Consider the following 23,875-nt stretch of genomic DNA (forward strand, 5'->3'; position numbering starts at 1 on the left):
TATATAAAACAATACTCTGAATAGTACAGTACGAGGAAAAGGAATGAGTTCCTCTATTTTAACCTGTAAAAATTTTTCACTCCATTAACTTCTTATCTCTCAAGTTCAAAATGTACTTAATGTACTCTGGGTTTAACAGAAGACAATACTTGGCAGTAAATTCAGTTTAGTAAATTATATATCACAAGTATTTTAACCAACTTGGGGAATAATCAGACTTGCTCTTCTTGAAAGTATACTAAGAGCTAGTTATATTTTACCAGAGGAGTGTGTTTTCTATTATTAATGCCTATGACATGAATTAAGATCATATAAAATCACCTGTTGCTTATTCTGTGAAGAGAAATGAGTATTTATTTATTTATAGATACATATCCCCACTTTTAATTTAACTTAATGTTCATTTTAAAAATATCAACAAGAATATCAGCAAGACTAAAAACACAGTATTACAGCAATTAAAATCCCAATTTTATGTTTTTCATATTTTTGAAATATTATTTTAAAATATTTTATTTAAATCATCTTCCATGTTTAAAAAATATGTAAAATAATGTACCAAGCAAACTATTAATCAGGTGGAAAAAACTAATAATAGAAAGGGTTAGAATAAACAATCATATTTGCATAGTCACCCATCTCACAAAAAGTGACTCTGGAGTCGTGATGTCAGCCTCTGCTTTGCTGTTGCTTCGGCTGCCATGAAATGGGGAGGGAGGGCATGGTATTTGGGAGGGGTTACTCATTGTGCTGGAGGAAGATTCTGGAGTTCACCGGTTGATCGGACTACGCATGCGTGGGAGTTTCCCGCCAGGACTAACGGCACCGACATTCCATCTTCATGATGCCTTTTGAAGTTATCTCGCACCTGACACTTGGGAGAATTATGATTGGACTGTAACTGTGATGCCAAGGGGTGGGGAATGGGCTATTCTATATATCAATCGCTTTCGCGCCTAAATATTCAGATTTCGCTTCGCTATGCCTTTAATCATTTTTAATTAGTAAAAGTACACTTGATTTCCACACATGGAGTCTCGTGGTCTTTCTTTCCTAATTAATTAATGGAGAGGTGCTGACACGTACATCAAATAAGTATTAAAATAACAATAGAAAGAAATAGAAAGTCCACATTAAAAGATAAATACAATAAAAACAAATATGCAAATCCTAGGCAAAGAGGGGATAAAAATTGCTACCTCTAAGAATGTCTCTGGTTCCCTGGGAGCCCCAGGCCTGATAACTTAACCAGGACATGAGGGAATTATGGAATGTGAAAAAGGATGGAACTAATCTAATCTTGGGAGGACAGGAAAATATTTCATAAGGTGAATACCACAGCATATCTGGGAAACGTATGTCCCCAGCTGATTATAGCTGCAGTATGCCTTCTTTGCCAGATCTAATGGGGCAGGCTAATGTAATTGGGAAGTGGCAGTCCCACAGACAAGTCTAGTCCTGTGCCATGAAGGGCTTTAAAGATTAAAACCAAGACCTTAAACTGTTCCCAGAAACAAACTGGCAACCAATGCAGTTCATGGAGCAGAGATGTCACATGCTGTTCTAGGAAGCACATAATTGTTGCTGATTCTGTTCCAGCTGAAGCTTCCAGACACTTTTCAAGAGCCACTCCATGTAGATTGCATTTCAATAGTCCAATCTGGAGATGACTAGGACATAAACAACTTTAAGCAAAGCCTTTATATAAAGTAACTTTTAGAACAAAAATAACATACTCCCTATATTGCAGTAGGGAGCATATTTTTCTATTTTAAGAGAAGGAAGCTGCATAGCAGAAAGGAGCAGAATGATACCGTTTAAAAAAGCATAAATCCTTAGACTGGATTGGTAAAAAGTTGGAAACCCTTGAAATGTTCTCACATGCTTTTCCAGAGATTTCATCTTTGTCCCACTGAAATGGCTAAAGGTACTAAGGCAAAGAAGCATCACATATCACTGAATCTGGCCTTTGGTTCACTAGATCACTAAACTTATGAAGTGATACTTCCCCCATCTATTGTATTTACAAGATAAATATGTCAAGCTTTTAAAGAAAGAAGTGTCTTAAAATGAAAATACCCTCCTTCAGTTGAAATTATATGTCTGGCAATCTCTGCAACTGATATACAGTGCGTAATCAAACAATCAGTATCCGTATAGCTCAATCTTCCCCAATCTAATGCCTCTAAGAATAACATCTCTCATTATTCTCACCCAGGTAGTAATTGGAAAACAGATTGTCTGTGTCTGTGTGTGTGTGTGTGTGTGTGTGTGTGTGTAAATAATATTTATTTACAGACAAAAAGCTCATGTAACAAAGTACATATATTATTAAAAATTTTGCCGTAAGATAAGACAGTTTTAACAAATGAAATAAATTGTAATATGATTGTAATTATAATTTATTCCAAAGGCCAGGGGTAAAAATTATTCTTGTATTAAGTCATCTCTTAAATTTTGTTTAACAGAATGAAACAATGACATACTTCTGGAAAACAAATAATCAGTATCAATATCAATTGTTATTTGTTTAAACAACCTATCTACATCAGAATAATTTTGAATTTCATAGCAGTCCTCCCTTGCTTTCAAAAACATATTGAAACCAAATTTAATTGTACTATAAGGGACAATAGGATTAGTAATTCAGATTGATTTTCTGGGAGAAAAATGAGAAAAACTATTCTTAGATACTAGCGTTAATAACTAAATACCTTTTATCTTCATTTACACATCAAGTCACTCACTAAAAATAAAAGTTGGGAGAGGGGAGAGCCCATAATAAGAGAGTTAAAAGAAAAAACTGAAAATCAAATAATGAACTGTGCCATAAGAAGCATAACAGCAATGCAACAAGAATATTGAACTTTGAAGTTTATGAAATATTCATTCTTAATTTCAACATTGAATGTTGTTATTCAGGATAAGAAAGTTAGATTTAGTGAGTTTCCCTGGGTTTCAATCCAGTAAAGTCGTCTTCTAACCACATGATACCACTGGAGCACTAACAATTTAATTATGATGGGTAGGGAATGTTATTCTACTGTTCAAAACTATCAAATTTCCATGTTAAGTGTCCTTGAAAAGAATGGATTGACTGTTAGAAGAGCAACAGCTCTGGATTTGAAAAACCATGAGCTCTTAAGTTGGCATTTTATAACTGCTAAAGTACTAAACCAAGCAACCTTTTCAAAAGAAAAAAAAGCTTGAAGACAGGTGAGAAGAAATGGATTAAATTCCACAACCCCCACCACTCATTCCAGAAAGAAAACCAAGAACTTAGCACTGGAACCTACCGTCTCTATTATCATTTTTATTTCTACAGGGAAAAAAATGTCCAGATGACTATACCAATTTTAAAAGCAGACTTTTCTGCTTTCATAGTGTCAGGATGTAATGTATCATTCCCAAAGTAAATTTATTCAGATGCATTTGGCCTGCTTAATATGCAAATAGTCAGGCAATCCCAGAAGGAAAAGTCCTAAGAAAATACGATTTATAGAATGTGGCTTTTAAATTCAATGAGACTGAAAAACAATGGCTTCCAGGACAGAACAATGTATCTTGTACCACTTTGCCTGATGTAACTACGTTTTATAAAATTTCTAATGGGAATGTGTGGATAAACTATTTCTCTCCAATGAGTTCTCATTCTTGGATCTTCCTAGAAATACTTTGCAGTCAGTGAGTGCATGATTTTTTTTTACTTCCAATCCTCTTTGCACAAAATCACAAAACAACCCACAAAGCCACCTTTACATTAAATTATTTAATTATGTACAGATGTTTCTTGTTGGAAATTTGATGTTTAGAGGAAAAGAGGAGCAATTACAAGTTCCAAGAATCATACTTGACCAAGACATAGGTTTTTGCTTCTTGATTATTTGAAGTGATGATATATGGTTTGTATTATAAAAGCATGAAAATCCACATTTATTAATATTTATAACTTGGAGGGTAGGGAATGCAGCAAGTACTGGAAGGTTCTGGGAGATTTGCCTATGGTCCAATGTCTATTAAGCAGAAATAGGCATTAATGTTTTTTCATGTTTCTTAGTTGATTTTACTTTGGCAATAAGCAATCTTTTCCTTGGTAAAAGAGGTAGTTTTTTTTAAAAAAAGAAAGTATTATAAGCATCCACTTTATCATTGGCTGAAAAGCCCCAAACTATAAATCTTCCTTATGGAAGATTTACAGTATTTCATACTGTGTACAACTGGGACTTGGGACATTTAGGAATTTTTGATTACTACTCCTGTTACAACAAAAGAAACAGAAAATAATCAGTCACAGTGCTTGGCTTTTGATTGTTTTGGCTATTCGTGTCCAGGCAAGACAATGAGAGCATTCTTAGATTCTGTAAAATTTCAAAAGATAAAACTGAACAGTTTCTTGCTGCAGAAATATAGGATAGATAGCTATATAATAGATTTCTATAGCAGACTACAATTGGATTGCTCTACATTTCAGTACTTAAGAAACCTGCAACTATGACAATAGATATCTGTAGTAGAAAAAACTGCATTTCACAAAATAAATCTTCCACAAGTATTACCACTCAGGTTCATTTAATTGGTCCACTGCAAAATTGCAAGAATTGCAGGACAGATTTAATTTATCCATTTGATAACTTAGGTGCCTCTCCTGCTGCCCCAGATCATACAGTTGAGTTTGTGCCAAACTGAGGCTACATATTCCCATTAGAATCCAAAAACGAAGCAGTAAAAATAAAACAAAATAAAAATACTGCTATATATTTATTCTATTGGAAGAAGTGAAAATGTACAAATCAAAGGAAGGGTGTGGGCGAAGCAACCTGTCTGCTCTCAACTTTCAATTGGGGAGAGGGGAGAAGCTCAGCTGGGAGAGCAGAACCAGAACAGGGAGAATCACTCAGCTCTAAGAAAGGAAAGATCAGTTTTGTTTATGAATATCTTTCCTGACAGGAAATGGGTTTTATTGGTTCCTTCCAAGACTCCCGCACTTGATGAGAATGCATCAACAACCTTTCCTAATGTGGTATCCTCCACAAATTTTATATAGCAACTGCTATTGCCACTTCTGACTACAAGCATAGTTTAAATTATCTGAAAGGTATTATATTAGAAAAGCAAGATTAGTATTTCAACTTATTAGTATGAACTATCAACTCGGCGGCGGCAGAGGCTCTTAATCGGATTGCGCCTTTACGGCCTTTACGGCCTATCCGAGGCAGCAGATCCAGGAGGGCTCCTTGGTTCACTGAGGAACTCCGGGAGATGAAGCGCCAAAAGAGTCCAGTAAGTCTGAGTCAGACCGAGCACTGTTAAAAGCTTGCATCAGAGCCTACCTTCTGGCAATTCAGACTTCAAAAAATACATACATTGCCGCTCTGATTGCATCCGTTGAGTCACACCCAGCCGCCTTGTTCAGGATAACCCAAAAGGGAGGGATGCAGGCAATCCTTTACAAGGCAGAGCTGAGGAGTTTGTCCAATTCCTCGCGGATAAAGTTGCTCGGCTTCGGACAAACCTGGACTCCAATTGTGCAGAGCCAGCCGAGGTACCGGGGAAGGTCTTGAACGACATCTTTGGATTGACTTTCGGTCTGTTACTCCTGAGGAAGTGGACAAGGCCATCGGAGCAGTGAGTGCCTCCACGTGTGTACTGGACCTGTTCCCCTCCTGGCTGGTCGCGAACAGCAGGGAGGTGACACGGAGCTGGATCCAGGCGATAGTTACTGCCTCCCTTTGGGCGGGGTTCTTTCCGCCCCCCTAAAGGCAGCGGTGGTGAGACCCCTCTTGAAAAGGCCATCTTTGGATTCAGCCATTTTAAATAACTATCGTCCAGTCTCCAACTTTGTTGGGAAGGTTGTTGAGAAAGTGGTGGCCTCTCAGCTCTGGCGGTCCTTGGATGAAACCGATTATCTAGACTCCTTTCAGTCTGCATTCAGGCCTGGCTACAGCACGGAAACTGCTTTGGTCACACTGACCGATGATCTCTGGAGAGCCAGAGACGGGGGCCATGCCTCCGTCCTAGTGCTCCTTGATCTCTCAACGGCCTTCAATACCATCGACCATGGTATCCGGCGACGGTTACGAGAGGTGGGGGTGGGAGGCACCATTCTTCGGTGGTTCTCCTCCTACCTCTCGGACAGGTCGTAGTCGGTGTTGGTTGGAGGGCAGAGGTCGAGCCCTAGGACCCTTAAATACGGGGTGCCACAGGGTTTGGTCCTGTCCCCCCTCCTATTTAACATCTACATGAAGCCGCTGGGTGAGATCATTCGTCGGCACGGGATAAAATATCACCAGTATGCGGACGATACTCAATTGTATCTGTCTGCCCTGTGCCAACTCAGTGAAGCGGTTGACATGATGTGTCAGTGCCTGGAGGCTGTCAGGGTCTGGATGGGAGTAAACAAACTTGCTCTCAATCCTGACAAGACCGAGTGGCTTGTGTTTTCCCCTCCCAATAATTGGCCATGTTCTCCAACTCTCAGGCTGGGGGGTGAAATTATACGCCCCTCAGACAGGGTTCGCAATTTGGGAGTCCTCCTGGATCCACAGCTGACTTTAGATCAGCATTTGTCGGCTGTGACCAGGGGGGCATTTGCCCAGGTTTGCCTGGTGCACCAATTGCGGCCCTACCTGAACCGGGAGGCTCTCACAACAGTCACTCACGCCCTTGTGACCTCAAGACTGGACTACTGCAACGCGCTCCACATGGGGCAGCCCTTGAAGAGTGTTCGGAGACTTCCGCTGGTCCAGAATGCAGCCGCAAGAGCGATTGTGGGTGCGCCTCGGTACACCCACGTTACACCTATCCTCCGCGAGCTGCACTGGTTGCCTATTGGTCTCCGGATACGCTTCAAGGTGCTAGTCGTCACTTATAAAGCCCTACATGGTATTGGACCTGGGTACTTGAGAGACCGCCTCCTGCCGATTACCTCCCAAAGACCCATTAGATCCCACAGATTAGGCCTCCTCCGAATTCCATCCACCGGCCAATGCCGGCTGTCAACCACCCGGAGGAGGGCCTTCTCTGTGGCTGCTCCGGCCCTCTGGAACGATCTCCCCGTGGAGATTCGAACCCTCACCACCCTTCAGGCTTTCCATAAAGCCGTTAAGACCTGGCTGTTCCAGCAGGCCTGGGGCTGTTGAGTTCCATCCCCACTCAAATTGGTGTGCTTGTTGAGACCTTTTAAATTGTTTTGTATTGTTGTTTGTTTCTGTTGCCTTCCCTTTTGTATTGTCCCCCCCCCCCTTCGTTTTGTTAGCCGCCCTGAGTCCCTCGGGAATAGGGCGGTATACAAGTTGAATAAAACCTAAACCTAAACCTTAGTATGAATCATATAATTTGGGGAAATAATTGTCATAAAGAAATATATCCACAAGCACATGTTGATTACTGGACTTAAATTCAGTTACAGAAGTTACGATTTTTGCCTGGACTCTTCAAGTGACTACTTACTATTTTTTGCCCCTGTATGATTCATTCAGCTTAGTAATCATCACTGCTCAATCTGTTCCCTTCGAGTGTGTTAAGATTCTAAGTCCCAGAACTGCCATTTTATCCATAATTAATAAATGTCATGCAATATTACATGTGGATCTCTTCTCTTCCCTGTCTTGCCTTCCTTGGGTTACAGTTCTCACACACAACTTCCACTTCTATAGAGTTCATTCATGGAGAATAATTGCACCATAAATTATCTCATTAAAAAAACTGGGAATGTTTCTAATACACCAATATATTTTATCTAAGCAATGGGGTTTTCTGAAATGAAGAACATACACTATCTGTTTATAGAACCTCAAGCTATGGACAAATTGGTATTTTAAAGTTAGCTTTGAAGATGACAAAACAATATTGCCTTTTAAGTTTTGTTACAAAGTTTAAGTTTTGTTACAACTTCTGAGCACTGAAAGGAATCAATAACTTCTTTTTCCATTCAAAAACTATACTATATCCTATTCTTTTTTAGGGACTCTAAGTCTGTGTTATGTTACATTTTATTTTTCTCCAACTTCATTGCTTAAAGACTCCAATTAAAACTAATACCTGCCAAGATAATTTTTTGTGATTTAATAAACTGGATTCCAAAGTACGTCATAATACCGTATTTTTGGAGTATAAGACGCACCTTTTTTCTTCAAAAAAGAGGCTGAAAATCTGTGTGAGCCTTATACACTGAATACAGCGTTTTTTGCCTCCCAAAGCCCCGCCCCTTCACCAAAATGGCCATGCATAGCCTTATGGAGGCTTTCACAGCGCTCCTGGGGCCTGGGGAGGGCAGAAATGAGCGACAAACGGCCCATTTTTTGCTCCCCCCATCAGCACTCTATAAGCCTCCATAAGGCTATGCATGCAAAATTTTTTGACAAAAACATTTTTTGCTCGTTCCCCCCCCCCCCCCGAGCACTCTGCAAGCCCCCCCAAGGCTATCCATGCCTTTTTTTTTTTGAAAAAAAAGGGGGTGGGTGTTTTTGGGAGGTTTTCAGAGAGCAAAAACTTTTTTTTCCTTTTGGAAAGCTCTTTAACTGATTGATGAGAATTACATTGATCAAGTGCTGTGCCAGCAGAAACACCTACCTATCTACTGTATTTCTCTATTTCTCTCTCTCTATCCCTCTACTTATCTACCTACCTACCTACACACACATTCTCTCACCCTACCTACCTACTGTATGTCTCCATCTCTCTATCTCTGTTTCTCTCTCTATCCCTTTATCTACCTATCTACCTACCTAACTACTCTTTTTCCCTACCTATCTACTGCATCTATCTCTCTCTCTCTCTCTCTCTCTCTCTCTCTCTCTCTCCCCCCGTTTATCTACCTACCTACCTACTCTCTTTCTCTCCCTACCTCCCCACTGTATTTCTCTCTCTTTCTCTCCCTCTCTATCCCTCTATCTACCTACCTACTTTTTTTTTAATTTGCCTCTTCAAAACCTTGGTGCGTCTTATACTCTGAAAAATACGGGTAGATATTTTAATCTGAGATGCTACCAAATCTCTTATTTTTGCAGCAATAGTAGGCCGTCATTGCTTCTTTTTATTAAAGATGCTATAAAATATATGCTTAAACATGCTAAAGAATTTCTTTTCAAATTCTCAACAAAACCTGGGAAACAGAAAATACTCAGGCAATGTTTTAAGGTTACCACGAGAATAATATTTCAAGTAGACTAAAAAATATTCCACAATTTTTCTGCAAGTTGATATTTTTTACATGAAGCACCAGGATATATTTCTAGGGATTTTTTAAATTAGAGATAATAACACATATAATTTTTTGAAATAATCTGCCTAACAGTGTTTGATCAAAACTTACGTTTATTTCTCTAGAGTAGTACTCAACAGAACTGGAATGTTTATTTTTGAAATAACTGAATACAGGCATTAAAGCATCTAGCTTAAAGAACATCAATAAAAATATTAATCAATTAGAAGAAGAAATACTGTAACTAAAACTAAGAGTTACATTCCTACTCCATTCTACTTTTATTTATCCATGCAAGATATTTCATTTCTAACTAAAAAGTTGTACATTTGCATGTTAATGAAAAAAATCAGCTGCAAAACTTTTTCTACTTGAAAAAGAAAAAAAAGGAAGAGAAGAATGTGCAGGATGGAATATGGCTGCCCGAGCTGAACGCTTGGGCTTGCGAGGAGTAAAAAACAGGAAATTTCTGGGGACGAAGCTGCCGGACTGTGGAAAGGAGGAGTCCCCCATGAGAGACTTTTATTGGGCAAGCCGGGAGAGTTTTTTGGGAGAGGGTCGCTTTCAGGAGGCCCCTGGACAGCGTTTTGGACGTTCCTATATTTTTTCACCCCCATGCTGGCTGGCGACGATGGCGGCGGCGTTCTGAGGGCGGCAGCGGCGCTTGGGCGGCGAGCGGCTCCTGGCTGAGCTGCTGGAGTGAGGCTTCCATCTGTGCTGGGCTTCCTAGACCTTTTGGGCTTGCTGGTTTTGCTGGAGGGGGTCACTCTCAGGTGGCTCCTGGGTGGCGGCGTTCTGCGAGTGGTGGCGGCGGTGTTTGGGCGGCGAGTGCCTTCTGGCCACGCTGCTGAAATGAGATTATTGATCTGGGCCTATTGGACCTCTGGACCTGGACTATTGGACCTCTGGACCTGGCGTTATTGGAGGGGCGGTGAGTGGGTTAACCATGCTTGCCAGGACTGGGCAGCTAGCCTTTGCTGCTGCCACAGTCCTTTTAGGCCTCCCCCCTCCCCTCCTTCTCTTTCTCTTTCTATCTACTATCTGCCATCTGCTGCCATCTGCTGCTCCTTAAGAGGACCCTTTTCGACAGCACCTTGGCTGGGCCGGCAACGAGAGGTGGGGGGGATGAGACTGTGAACCTGTCATCTATTTCAACTGGCGTCTACCCCCCTCCCCCTACAACCACTCCAGCCATCTCAGACTCTGGGCCTTTGCCCCCCCCCCTTTTCACATTTCCGGACCTATAAGAGGGAGAGGGACTGTGGAACTCTCCCTCCATTTCATCATTATTGGTTTCCGACCGCCATTTCTGCACGAATCCACTTGAGTGGTATTTCTTTTAAGATCTGCGCAATTCCTTTGTGTATGGAGTGTGTATGGTGCGATTGTTTGATGAATGAACCCACCTAATTCTAACTATCTTTTTTATTATACTATTGTATTTTTATATGTTTTAATGGAGTATGTATGAGAGAGTGACTGAGAGTGCATCTGAGAGGACTGAGGGCGTGGCCTGGTTCCTCCCCCACTGAGTGCATAAGCAGAAGTGGTAGGGAGGCCCAGGCCTACCCCTCATCCCTGGGAGGGGCAGGTACAACGGGGGCTACTGGGCTAGCCATTACCGGGGAAGGAGGGCTCGCTAAGTCACAGCGATCCCTCGTTCCGGCCCTGTAAGCTTAACTCAAGGACCAGGTGGCAAGAGAAGCCAGGGCCCTGGTCTCAGGTTGCTGTTGCTAAATGCCAGGTATGCGGTTCATAAATCTCTCATTAAGTCCGGGACTTAATACTTGACAAGGGGGAAGACCTGGCATGTATTACTGAAACCTGGTTGGGCCATGAGGGAGGAGTCCCCCTCTCCGAAATGTGCCCAGAAGGGTTTCAGGTGCTCCACCAACCACGACACCAGGAAAGAGGTGGGGGAGTGGCAATTATTATCCGAAGATCATTAGCTCCTCGCAGGAGCCCTGCTCCGGAGATTGTGGGGTGTGAGTCCCTTCTTTTGAAGTTGGACTTGGGGTTGAAGTGGACTTTTTTCTGACGTACCTACCTCCTAGCTGCATCACAACAGCCCTGCCTGCGCTCCTGGAGTCAGTAGCCGGGTTGGCAGTTGAGTTCCCCAGACTGTTAGTACTGGGGGACTTCAACCTGCCATCCTTAGGCAAACACTCTGATGGGGCCCAGGAGTTCATGGCCTCCATGACAGCCATGGACTTGACCCAAGTAATTCAGGGTCCGACTCATAGAGCGGGACACATGCTCGACCTAGTGTTTCTCTCGGGGCAGTGGAGACGTGATCTTGAGTTAAGGGAAGTAGACACCTCGCCCTTGTCATGGTCGGATCACTTCCTGTTGAGGCTTGATTTTCGGAAGCTACTCCCACATCGCAAGGAGGTGGAACCGATTAAGCGGTTCCTCCCCAGGCACCTGATGGACCCGTCGGGATTTCAAAAGGAGCTTGGGGAGATACCTGACTCTCTTGCCCACAATCCGACAGAGTCCCTGGTCGCCGCTTGGAATATAGCAGCGACTGAGGCCCTAGATAGGATTGCACCTTTGCGGCCTCTCCGCAGCAGTTGATCCAGGAGGGCACCTTGGTTTACTGAGGAACTCCGGGAGATGAAGCGCCAAAAGAGACGCCTAGAGCGACGCTGGAGGGCTAGCAACTCCGAATCTGACTGAACACTACTAAGAGCCTTTATTAGGACTTATTTAGTGGCAATACGGGCGGCAAAATGTGTGCATTTTTCCGCTCATTGCGTCCGCAGAATCTCGCCCAGCCGCCCTGTTTAGGATAACCCATTCCCTCCTGAAAGGGGAGGGAAATGGGGGATGCCTTACAGGGACGAACTGAGGAGTTTGTTCAGTTTCTGTTGGACAAAATCGCTCAGATTCTGTCCATTTGGACAGAACCAGCAGAGATGCCGAGGGAGGGTTTTATTCAGACTTTCTGGAATGAGTTCCAGCTTGTCACTCCTGATGAAGTAGACAAGGCCATGGGAGCGATGAGTGCCTCCACCTGTTTTCTGGATCCGTGAGCCTCCTGGCTGGTTTCGACCAGCAGGGAGGTAACACGAGGCTGGTTCCAGAGAATTACGAACGCCTCCTTGCGGGAGAGATCTTTTCCACAACCTCTGGAGGAGGCGGTGGTGAGACCCCTCCTCAAGAAGCCTTCTCTGGACCCAGCTATTTTTAAAAACTATCGCCCAGTCTCCAACCTCCCTTTTTTAGGGAAGGTTGTTGAGAAGGTGGTGGCCCTCCAACTCCGATGGACCTTGGCAATGTTCCCTCTAATTTTTTTTCAGGGTGAGCGGAAAAGTATAGTGTTTGAGCGGCACAGTTTCATGCCTGAGCACCTAAGAGAGCAACAGTTTGAACTTCTGTCTCGTCTGCTGGACATTTGCGCAACATTCCAAGCGCCAAGCACCAATTGTGAGTGAGGTTTCAGCCTGATGAATGCCAGGCATGAAAATGTGCTACTCAAACACTATACTTTTCCGCTCACCCTGAAAAAAAAAAGACTTCTGCTCAGCTTTTAGATCATTAGACTGGCTAGAGAGAGACATGGCACCAACAGGTCCTGGGTCCTGGCATTTTGCAGGCAACCTGTCCTCTCACATTCCTTTGGAATGCAACCCATCACATTTGAATTAGATTTTGCCAATTATCCTATTAAAAGATAATCCTATTATTCTAAAATATGACTAACTCGATATTAAAAATGTAAATATTTAATGCTGATAAATAATAGCAGTAATTGTTATTTAGTATGATTAAAATCAGTATTGATATATCAATATATCTATCAAAATTGACAATAAACACTAAAATAACAATACAAATATATAATGTGGAATATAAATGTAATAAATATAATATATAAATGCAACATAAATGTAATAAAATAATTTATCATGAAACTCTCCCCCTTTAAAGTAATAAGATCAATTAAATAGTCTAGCAAGTTTGGACAATATGCTATATGTTATGTTACTTAAGAATATATATGCCTCAGAATCAGATACAACATCCACATCATTTCCAACTGAGTCAATAAAATGATATGCCATGCCAAAACTATTTTAAATAAAGATATGAAATTAATCAAGTATTGCATTTATTTTTCAAAATGAATGTAGAATTTTTATTATTATTTAAGTTTTGTACCCTATCTTTTCTAACTAACGTTAACTTTAAAAAGATGTTACATCAGACTACAATACAAGTAATTAAATGAAGACTAAAATAAGTGTTTTGGCATATTGAGCTTTTTATATTTCTTTCTAATATTGCTTCCTTAGTTGAGAACTTCCTCCTCAGCTTACTTACGCATTAACTGTTTGTTGCTTTTATGGCTTATTCATTCACTGCTCCATCTTCAGTTTTTTTCACAGGGGGCAGGGCTTCCTTCCTTCCTTCCTTCCACTCCTTTGGCCACCAATTTTGATCCAACACTCACTCTCTCTCTCTCTCTCTCTCTCTCTCTCTCTCTCTCTCTCTCTCTCTCTCTCTCTCACTCACTCACACACACACACACACACACACACACACACACACGTGTTCTTTGGGGGGGGTTGAATTACTCCGCTTCACTGCGCAAAGTCGGCTCAGCATGTGTTCGGCCCCTGCTTACGCTGAATCAAATCTGCAGCCGGCGGGACCATTTCAAAGCTGCCAGTCCTCTTGCTCCTTCTCCTTCACCGGCAAAGCAGCGGCGGTGGTGCTTCCCCCTCTGCTCGGAGCACCTCAGCTGGGCTCTGGGTTATCCCTGCCATCGCCTCCACCTCCGCCGCTTTCCTACTAGCTCCCGCGGCCTCAAAAGCACGGCAGAGGAGGAAGGGGGAGGGATAACGCGGGGGCCAGCTCAGGTGCTCCGCGTGGAGAGAGAGGCACCACTGCCACGGGCGGCTCATCAAAACAAGTCTGGGGAGGTCCTTTGCAGGCGGCCAGTTCTAGCTGCCTGCAAAGGACTTCCCCACGTTTGCTTTGGTAGAAAGCTCTGCGCGGCAGTTAGAAATCTCTGCGCGGAGGTTTCTAGCGACGTGCGCGGCCGCGCAGGCGCGCACCTTAGAGGGAACAGTGGACCTTGGATGAAGCAGATTATCTAGACCCTTTTCAGTCTGGTTTCAGGCCTGGTTACTCCACCAAAACCGCTTTGGTCGCACTGACCTATGATCTCTGGCGGGCCAGGAACAGAGAGCATTCCTCTCTCCTGGTGCTTCTTGACCTCTCAGTGGCCTTCAATACCATCGACCATGGTATCCTTCTGCGATGGCTGGAAGAGGTGGGAGTGGGAGGCACTGTTTTACGGTGGTTCTCCTCTTACCTCTCTGACTGGTCGCAGTCGGTGTTGGTCGGAGGACAGAGGTCGACTCCTAGACCTCTCAATTATGGGGTGCCACAGGGGTCGGTCTTGTCCCCCCTCCTATTTAATATCTACATGAAGCCACTGGGTGAGATCATTCGCCGGCACGGGATTAAATACCACCAGTACGCGGACAACACTCAGTTGTATCTGTCCGCCCCGTGCCAACTCAGCGTAGCGGTGGAAGTGATGTGCCAGTGCCTGGAAACTGTTAGGGTCTGGATGGGAGCAAACAAACTCGCACTCAATCCTGAAAAGACCGAATGGCTGTGGATGTTGCCCCCTAAGAACAGTCCAGCTAGTCCGTCCTTAAGCCTGGGAGGAGAAAATTTGCTCCCCTCAGAGAGGGTCTGCTTTGGTCACATTGACCAATGATCTCTGGTGGGCCAGGGATAGAGGACATTCCTCTATCCTGGTGCTTCTTGACCTCTCAGCGGCCTTCGATACCATCGACCATGGTATCCTTCTGCGACGATTACGGGAGGTGGGAGTGCGGATGATACTCAATTGTATCTGTCTGCTCCGTGCCAACTCAGCGAAGCAGTGGAAGTGATGTGCCAGTGCCTGGAGGCTGTCATGGTCTGGATGGGAGCGAACAAGCTTCCACTCAATCCAGACAAGACCGAGTGGCTATTGATGTTGCCTCGCAAGGATAGTCCAGACATTCCATCTCTTAGCCTGGGGGGTAAAATTTTATACCCCTCAGAGAAGGTCCGCAACCCAGGGGTCCTCCTGGACCCACAGCTGACTTTGGAACATCACCTGTCAGCTGTGACCAGGGGGGGCTTTGCCTAGGTTCACCTGGTGCACCAGTTGCGGCCCTATTTGGAGCGGGAGGCACTTCAAACAGTCACTCATGCCCTCGTCATGTCAAGACAGGATTACTGTAATGCGCTGTACTTGGGGCTGCCCCTGAAAAGTGTTTGGAAACTACAATTAGTCCAGAATGCAGCCGCGCGAGTGATATTGGGTGTACCAAGGTTCACCCATACTACACATATCCTCCGCGAGCTGCACTGGCTTCCCATTAGTCTCCGAGCACAATTCAAGGTGCTGGTCATCACCTTTAAAGCCCTACATGGCCTAGGACCCGGATACCTGCAAGACCGTCTTCTGCCACATACCTCCCTAAGACCAATAAGATCGCACAGGATGGGCCTTCTCTGGGTGCCTTCAGCGGGACAATGCTGGCTGGCGACGCCTCGGAGTAGGGCCTTCTCTGTTGCTGCTCCGGCCCTATGGAACGAGCTACCCCCAGAGATCTGGGCCCTACCCACTCTCATGGCATTCCGTAAAGCTATTAAAACCTGGCTTTTCCGGCAGGCCTGGGGCTGTTGACCTCTTGATTGAGGTCCAACCCCCCCTGTGATTGGGTGCATGTTGTGCTTCTTTTTAATTTTGTTGTGTTTTATTGTTTTAATTCTTTTTAATATTTTTCATTTCTGTAAGCCGCCCGGAGTCCTTCAGGATTGGGCGGCCTAGAAATTCAATAAATGAAATGAAATGAAATGAAGGAATGTAAGAAAATCCCCTGGATTTCCTATTAAAAATCAAAGAAATGTACATGACCACTGCTACTGAAGAAATACTACTTAAGATACATATCCCCAAAGATTTAGAGATGTCTGACTACAAGGCTGAATATGTACTTAAATTACCATATTTATATTTCTTTTATAGCATTTCATTTATTCAATATAAATATATGATCTGTTGTTTCATATTTTCTATTTTATATGTTGTATTCTGATATGTCCTAATAGCAAAACAATAAAATTTTACTATTACTCTCATACGTAGAATGTACTTCATAAAAAGTTAAATTCATAACCTGGAATTCTCTAGCCAGTTCTGTAAAAAGTTAAAGCTTTTTCAGAATTTAAAGGTGTCCAAGACTTTAGAAGGATGGAAGAATTTCATATATATAGTCATAAATTTAGTAAAGGTAAAGGTTCCCCTCACACATATGTTCTAGTTGTTCCCGACTCTAGGAGGCGGTGCTCATTTCTGTTTCAAAGCCGAAGAGCCAGCACTGTCCAAAGTCGTCTCCTGGGTCATGTGGCCAGCATGACTAAAAACCGAAGTTGCACAGAATGCTGTTACCTTCCCACCAAGATGGTCCCTATTTTTCTACTTGCATTTTTACATGCTTTCAAACTGCTAGGTTGGCAGAAGCTGGGATAAGTAACAGGAGCTCACCTCGTTACTTGGTGCTAGGGATTTGAACTGCCGACCATTCTGATTGACAAACTCAGCATCATAGCCACTAAGCCATAGCGTTCCTTTATCAATTTATTATCAATCACCTAATGACTGTTCAAAATTACAAAATTCAGGAAAGATTACTTATGGCCAATCTTTGAAGTTACTGCTGCATCACTCTGGATGCCACATGACAGTATTTCAGGCAGTTGGCAACCTTAAGACTAGTAACCACCATTTGCAATCTTCTCTACTTGCTTCCTCAGAAAGTCAGCATCACTGAAAAAGATCTGTGTACTTACTGTTCAGACAAATTGCATTTGCTAGCTTTCTAGCCAGAATGCAAAGTTTCTGAAGGGTAAAAAAGCTAGCACACAGAAGGCAAGAGCTTACTTTCTCCAGCCCAGCACAGAAATTTTCTTTTGCACAATGAAGGGAGAGGAATCATCTTTCTGGCCCAGGAAAAGGCAGTTCAGATCTTCAGGATCCAAGCTTCCTTTCTCTGGCCCAGTCTGGCAGTTCTCTTTCATACATGGAGGAGAGGGGAAGGTTTGCGGTAGACTGGAGAAATGAAATTTGGCTCTTTGGGATCAAATCTTTGTTTTTCCAGCACAGCACAGGATTTCCCTTCTGTGCATGGAGGAGAGCTGCCTGCCCTCTTTCAGCAGGCAGCTCTTTCATAGTAGTGACCACTACTATGAGAGCCGGGCTTGTGGTTGTTGAATGAGGCGGACACATAGGCACCTCACTAAATGACTCCAATTAATTAAACCAAAATTCCAGGCCTAATTGTAATTGTGGGTTGAAGACTACCCATACCATTATGAATGAATAATGGAGAAAGGGCTCCTTCTTTATTATTTATCTGATATTAATTCCATATTTTCAGAGAAAACTACAGTATCACACATCTGCAAGAAGTCTATATAATGACTGTGTCAAAGTTCATTTATTTGTAGAGTTAATATGCTGGTTGCATTGCTTTCCTATATAATGCAATGCAATTATAATCATACAGAACGGCTTGTGGAGAATTCTGTTGGCCATTTCTTAATGGAAATTGGCATTAGAAAACATACTAGTTTAAAGGTCACATATTAAAGATTTTTTTGTAAAAGTAAAAAAGATATTTTTAAGTATCTGTTGAGACAATAAAAGTGTATTCAAATCTAATTTCAAATAAATAGCCAATTGGAATTACCAATACAAATCTTATTGCTAACATTAATAGAAAAATCCTGATTTAATTCTTGAATGGAGGATTTGGAAAACACAAGATTCAACAGGAAACTAATTATGAGAGTAACTCGACTTGCATGAATGACAATTATTAACTCACAGCAGAGAATATTGCTAATCCTCGATTTTCTTTTCAACCCAAAGTAAAGAAATATTCACCAGAAATTAGATAAGTGATATGATCATATCTCACATGTGTAGAACCAAAGAAAAAGAAAGCAGGTTCCTTGCTTAAAATGTCAGAGAACTTGTAGAGCAGTATCAAACAAATGTTAGCCTGGTTTACTTGAGGCTTTTCAAGTGGGTATGCTTTATCAACTCTCTCCAAAATGGAAATTGTATACATTAAGGATTAGGTCCCCAATTAACCAAAGAACTTCAACTTAAATTTACATCTGGGAAAATGAAATTCTGCAATCTAAATGCTAGCATCTTTTTAAAAAAATTATGCCAACAAAAGTTGGTTTATTTATATTTCAAAATACAATACAAAAAGAGACAGATACCAGTTCTCTGTTGTAATACCAGCAAAAAGAGAATGCTGGCAAATTCTCTGGAAAGTCCTAAGGATGTTTATTTTCAATTAAGAATTATGGTTAATAAAAAGTAAGTCTTAATTCAAACAATATTTTGAGTGGAAGTGACCCAACAATTTACATTTCCGCACTTCCCCATTTTGTGCAGCATTCCTCTCAATTTCCTGATCAGTATTTTTCTCAGCAAAGCAAAACGGTTGTTCATGAATAGAGATAACTGGGAACAGCTTCCAAAGTAGCCACACCTAAGCACTCTGAAGAACATTTTAAAGGGTTTTTACAACATTAAAAAACCAAAGAAGTTTCATATGTAAAGTACATTTACTAACCACATTTCAGCATGTAAGGCATAATAGCAACCTGGAGATAAAGCAGTAAACAGAAACCTCACTCAAAATCAAAGAAAGAAGCATGCAAACCTACAGCTTGTGTCCTACTTTGCATCCAGAAGAGTGCAGAAGCGAACAAGTTTTGCGAGGCTGACGCCAATTTGTCTTTTAAGTGTTGCATCGGAAAAACACTGCTACATGTAATAGAATGAGGATAAAAATCTGGGTGGGACCAAATGTAATTTTAAATTTAAATTCAATACTAAGTTAATATGATTACTTCTCGCATATATGAACATTTTCCAAAGTGAAATATTAAAATTCCAATTATGTGGCAACTTTTGAAGGGCGTGCCTTTGTTGTTGGTTGTTGTTTTGTTGTTGTTTTTAGGAGGTTGTATATGTCCCTAAGAACAAAATTTGTACATCTCCGATTTGGAGGCTTATATGATTTCACTTTTATGAATCAATGCATTTTTGTCTTTGCACTCAAAACTTGAGGAAATAATTTGAGAAAATTCTAATCTTTATTTTAAAGTGTGTTATGTTTTTGTTAATCTAATTCAAGTAGAATAGAATATATTAACCACAACACTATGGAGATGCAGCTGGGAGTAAGGCTACTGTATGCAATGGGAATTATGTTTGTATAAGTATGCTATGAAAATAATATAAGATCATTGCCAGAGTGGCACCATAATTACACAACTTTCATTCTTAGATTGTTTTTCTTCTGGAACTAAATATATATGAAATCATATAGTTGGCACTTCTATGGACCAGAAATTGTTTAGATATCAGCTTACTTTCATACAGAGGCTTTCATTTCAGTTGATCTTGGCATACTTTAGAGGATCAAACCAACTGAAACTATTACAATTTCATGGTGGCTGTTAAGAATCCACCTCAGTGAAATATGAATGAAATAATATTTGGCTTTCAGATGCCAGTCTGTGGATTATTCATAAATTTGTATTTTGGTGTTTTTGGCTTGTTCATATTTCTCCACTGAGGGGGGAAATATATAGAATGGGTTATCTGTAATCATATAGTTAGCACATGTCAGAAATAAAACATAATATCTATCAAGCAATCTAGCAATTAGAGTGCTGCAGGAACATTTTGCTTCTGTACTATATTTATTTCAAAAAACTTAAAAATATTTTGGAGAAGGGAAGAAATGAAACACAAGCCTATTATCTAATCTAAACCAAGCTCCTTTGAAATATATTTGCAGTTATCCCCAAATAATGTGTTACATTTTTGCAGTAGCCTAAACTTTTGCAACATAAAATTTTCTTCTAAGCAAAGAAGCTTTTTCTTTAAGAAAAAAATCAGTATATACTGTTGATCAAGTAAATACATTATTTTCAGTAGTAATGTTATAATATTAAGACTGATATCTTCAATGAGATCTCTGATGTTTATCAACAAACCTGAAATGTTCTGTTCTTAATAAGATTAACATTAGACAGATCAGTTTTTCAATAAAAGGTTTATCAAATAAATTTTCCAACAAAAATATACATAGTGGAATGAATGAAGATACGAAATAAGAGATTCTAACTTCTCAATAAGACTTAAACAAAAATAATTTGAAATTTCAGGAATTATTCCATATTTTCAAGGTTCAATTAGTGCCACACCTAACAGATGCTATATATAAAATACAAGGGAAAAGCTTAAGCAATTAGTGCTTTTCAAATTAGTCCAGACTGAATGGATGTTAACAAATATAAGAAAAAGAACTTGGATTTCACAAATAATTCAGAGTGTTATATTTTAAAACATTTTTGTGACTTCAGCCATTCATAAACAAAATAGGAACCTACAGTTAGTGACATGCAGCAATACTGCTTTACAGTACTATATTCATACACTATCCAATAGTCAACTGATCACTTTTTTTTCCTGATTTTACATTTCACAGTGTTGTCAAACATGTCAACAAAATTTCATTTTCAGAAGCTTGCTCCAGAGCATGATACTTTTAAAAAGAGAAAGTGATAAATTGTAGGTTGTGGGGAACAAACATAAAGATATTGATACATCCAGTTGTGTTATTCAATCATGCTTACATTTTCAGAATGCAGGGATAAGAAAGCCTCAAACATGAGGCTCATTCACAGCTACACTTTTATCCTTACTGAAAATGGAAGCAATCTTAATGACTCTATCTAGGGGAACATGTCAGATATGCTAATGTGTCTAGGGGAAGGGGCAGAAAGAGGGAACCCTCTTACCAAAGGTACATGCCAAGCTATTATTAAAAATGTTTTATAACTATGGATAAGAAAACAGACAACAGCCTCTATCAAAGCAAGAAACATAATGATTATACACACACACATAATCATTACGTGTATGTATGTATATGTGTGTGTGTGTATGTGTGTATGTGTGTGTGTGTATGTATATATATATATATATATATATATATATATATATATATATATATATATATATATATATATATAGTATTTGTGCTGATAAATAAATAAAGGGGAGACTCTATCTATCTATCTATCTATCTATCTATCTATCTATCTATCTATCTATATATATATATATATATATATATATATATATAAATATAAAATAAACAGGGATATCACTTTATGTCCTTAGTGTCCCCTATTCTTTTAGCAGCTACTGTACAGTCCACCTAGTTTCCAAACCCAGTATTAAGAGGATTTTTAATGTATTCCTGACACTCTGACCTCTGTCAAGCTTCCACCAATCAGGGGGTTGCATTTCTTACAAAGCTCCATCAATCTGGTGATTTAACATCACACAGACTTGCAGCTTAATCCAGGAGGATTCCATTTTCCCTCCTGCACACCGAGGCAGTGCACCATTATATAAGCCTGCTTCTTTCTTCTCTCACAGCCTCCTCTTCTGCGGTCTTCCAAACGCCCGCTTTACAAAAGAATACGAAGAAAAACCCCAGCACTCATACTACATCCCTTTGATTGTGTGTGGGTGTGTTTGTATACCTACACACAAAAATGCACTCACTCCAGAATGCGTATCTTATTTTCGCCATGCAAAAAAAAGAAAAAAAATAGGAAGCTGGAAAATAAGGAAAAGGAAAACGTCTCTGTATGACGGGAAGAATATTCACAAGAGATTTTTTTAAAACCGAGACAATGCAAGGAGCTCATTAAAACAGTTAAATATGCTACCCGCTACACGAAGAGACACGCTAGATTAGGCTTTGGTGCCCCGCTGTTTTTATTATGCAATGTCCTGCAGCCCTGCTTTTTTTCCACCCGACACTGCAGCAATTCTCCAAGGGGTCAGGGTGTGCGTGTGTATGTGTGTGTCCACGACGCACACGCACCGCGCACGCCCAAACTCGCACACAGGGTGGTGAGAAAGAAAAGAGAGTGGGTTACCTGTAGGAACGCTCCCCTCGCACTGTATGCTTCCTGAAAGGGATGATGGTGCCGTTATCCTGGATGATGTCGTTGTTGTTCTCTCCATTTGGGGACAGCGCTTGAGTAGGACCAGGCATTGGAACGCTCCCAAAAGCAAGCAGCCCAAAACCTGGGTGCCTGTGGGCGAGGAGAGGTATGGACGGGCTGGGCTGCTGCTTTTTTCCCCTTTACTACCGATTCTGTCCGCCTCTCTCCGCCGCCGTCTTCTTTCCCCTCCTTTCTGGTCGGTGACGTCAAATAGCCGGGAGCAGCACCCAGACCACGTGACCAGCTCCTCACCATAGCAACCGGCTAACTCATCAGACTTCGATTCACACAGAGGGCTCGAGCGCGGCCACACGGAGGCAGCCAAACAGGCGTAAGGGGAGGGGCTAAAACATCTGGCACGTAGAACCCACTCGGCTTGGCGCCCCCCCCCCCGCCCCAGTCTCGCTTCCTCTACGATTTCCCTCCAGCCGCGCGCTGTGTAAATGCGGCTGCCGATACAAAGGGGAAAAGGGAGGCATTGAAGGAGAGCGGCTGCGCACGCTCTAAAAAGACGGTTTTTTCTTTCTTTCACGCCTCACACCTGTCCGTAAAAATATACAGTAATCATCCTGCTTTTTCAGGCAATTCGGCTCTATTGGATCGATCGTAACAGAGGACGAAGTAGCATAATCAAAACATGCGATTAACTTGCTCATGAAGCCGAGCTTTAGAATTAGGAAGTTCCCTTTACTGTAAATAATCATCCCGGATGAAGCTTGGAAAATGTGCACAGCATGGGAAGTAGTTCTCAATAGATAAAGCAAGTGAGATGGCGGGCTAAAGGCAAGTTTTCTACAGAGTTATATTGAAATGGCGATTACACTATTCCCTCTTGCTTTTTCCATTAAGGCGACTTATTTTCAGGAAAGAACATGATAAAAAGCTCTTCCCACACCTAAGTATGGAAACAAGCAAAGAAGCATTTCCAGTTCTCTCCTTCCTTGGCAATCATAATAATTTGTTACAATTCTAACACTAGAAAACAAAATGAAAGCCTTTTGTTCATAGCTTCATAATCCACTATCATCTCCACCCTGACAAATTATCTTTGGCCCCATGACTGAAAGTATCAAAACCACTGTGTACAAAACTGAGGTGGCATCACTAATCTAAATAGTAGAATTGTGGACATAAATCCTAATAAGGTGCTTGTATGGTATAATCCTCATCACTCATCATAAAATCACTTCTCAGACTTCAATACACCTTCATTATTATTGTTAACAAAAATGAGTAAAGCAGTGCTGCTGAATTTTTACATCTGACTATAAACTCTCTGTGTTAAACATTTTTCATTTTCCTCTTACATACTCTCAGCAGGAAAAAGAGTATCTAAAAACCCCCTTTTTAAAGGCTTTTGAAATCACCTTGAAAAGTTTAAATGCATTTTAAAAACCTCAGAGTATTCACTGAATCTCTTTGATGATTTTCTTCCTTCAAAATATGCATAAAGAGGAAGGCAGTTAAATGTGTTTTGTAAAAAGTTACGATCTTAACAACAATCTTGTTAAGTACCCAAATAACAGCACTCCTTTGGTC

At 41.3% G+C, this 23,875-nt stretch overlaps 1 protein-coding gene across 4 annotated transcripts in view; it reads right to left on the reverse strand.

The window, feature by feature from the left end:
• MAPRE2 (microtubule associated protein RP/EB family member 2) overlaps positions 1 to 23,875 on the reverse strand; it is an 81,165-nt gene that overhangs the window by 28,457 nt on the left and 28,833 nt on the right. Inside the window, exon 1 of one of the 4 annotated variants that reach the window (XM_087707092.1) lies at positions 22,268 to 22,541. The exons of the other annotated variants lie outside the window; for them this stretch is intronic. Within the exon in view, the coding sequence (XP_087563218.1) occupies positions 22,268 to 22,386 (119 nt within the window). The 5' untranslated portion in view covers positions 22,387 to 22,541. Of the gene's footprint in view, positions 1 to 22,267; positions 22,542 to 23,875 lie in introns of those variants that run through there. 4 annotated transcript variants of the gene reach the window in all.

The sequence above is a fragment of the Thamnophis sirtalis genome, unplaced genomic scaffold (genome assembly GCF_051295495.1).
Source record: "Thamnophis sirtalis isolate CommonGarterSnake01/CBP01778 unplaced genomic scaffold, rThaSir2_p1.2 scaffold_2, whole genome shotgun sequence".
NCBI lineage: Eukaryota > Metazoa > Chordata > Lepidosauria > Squamata > Natricidae > Thamnophis > Thamnophis sirtalis.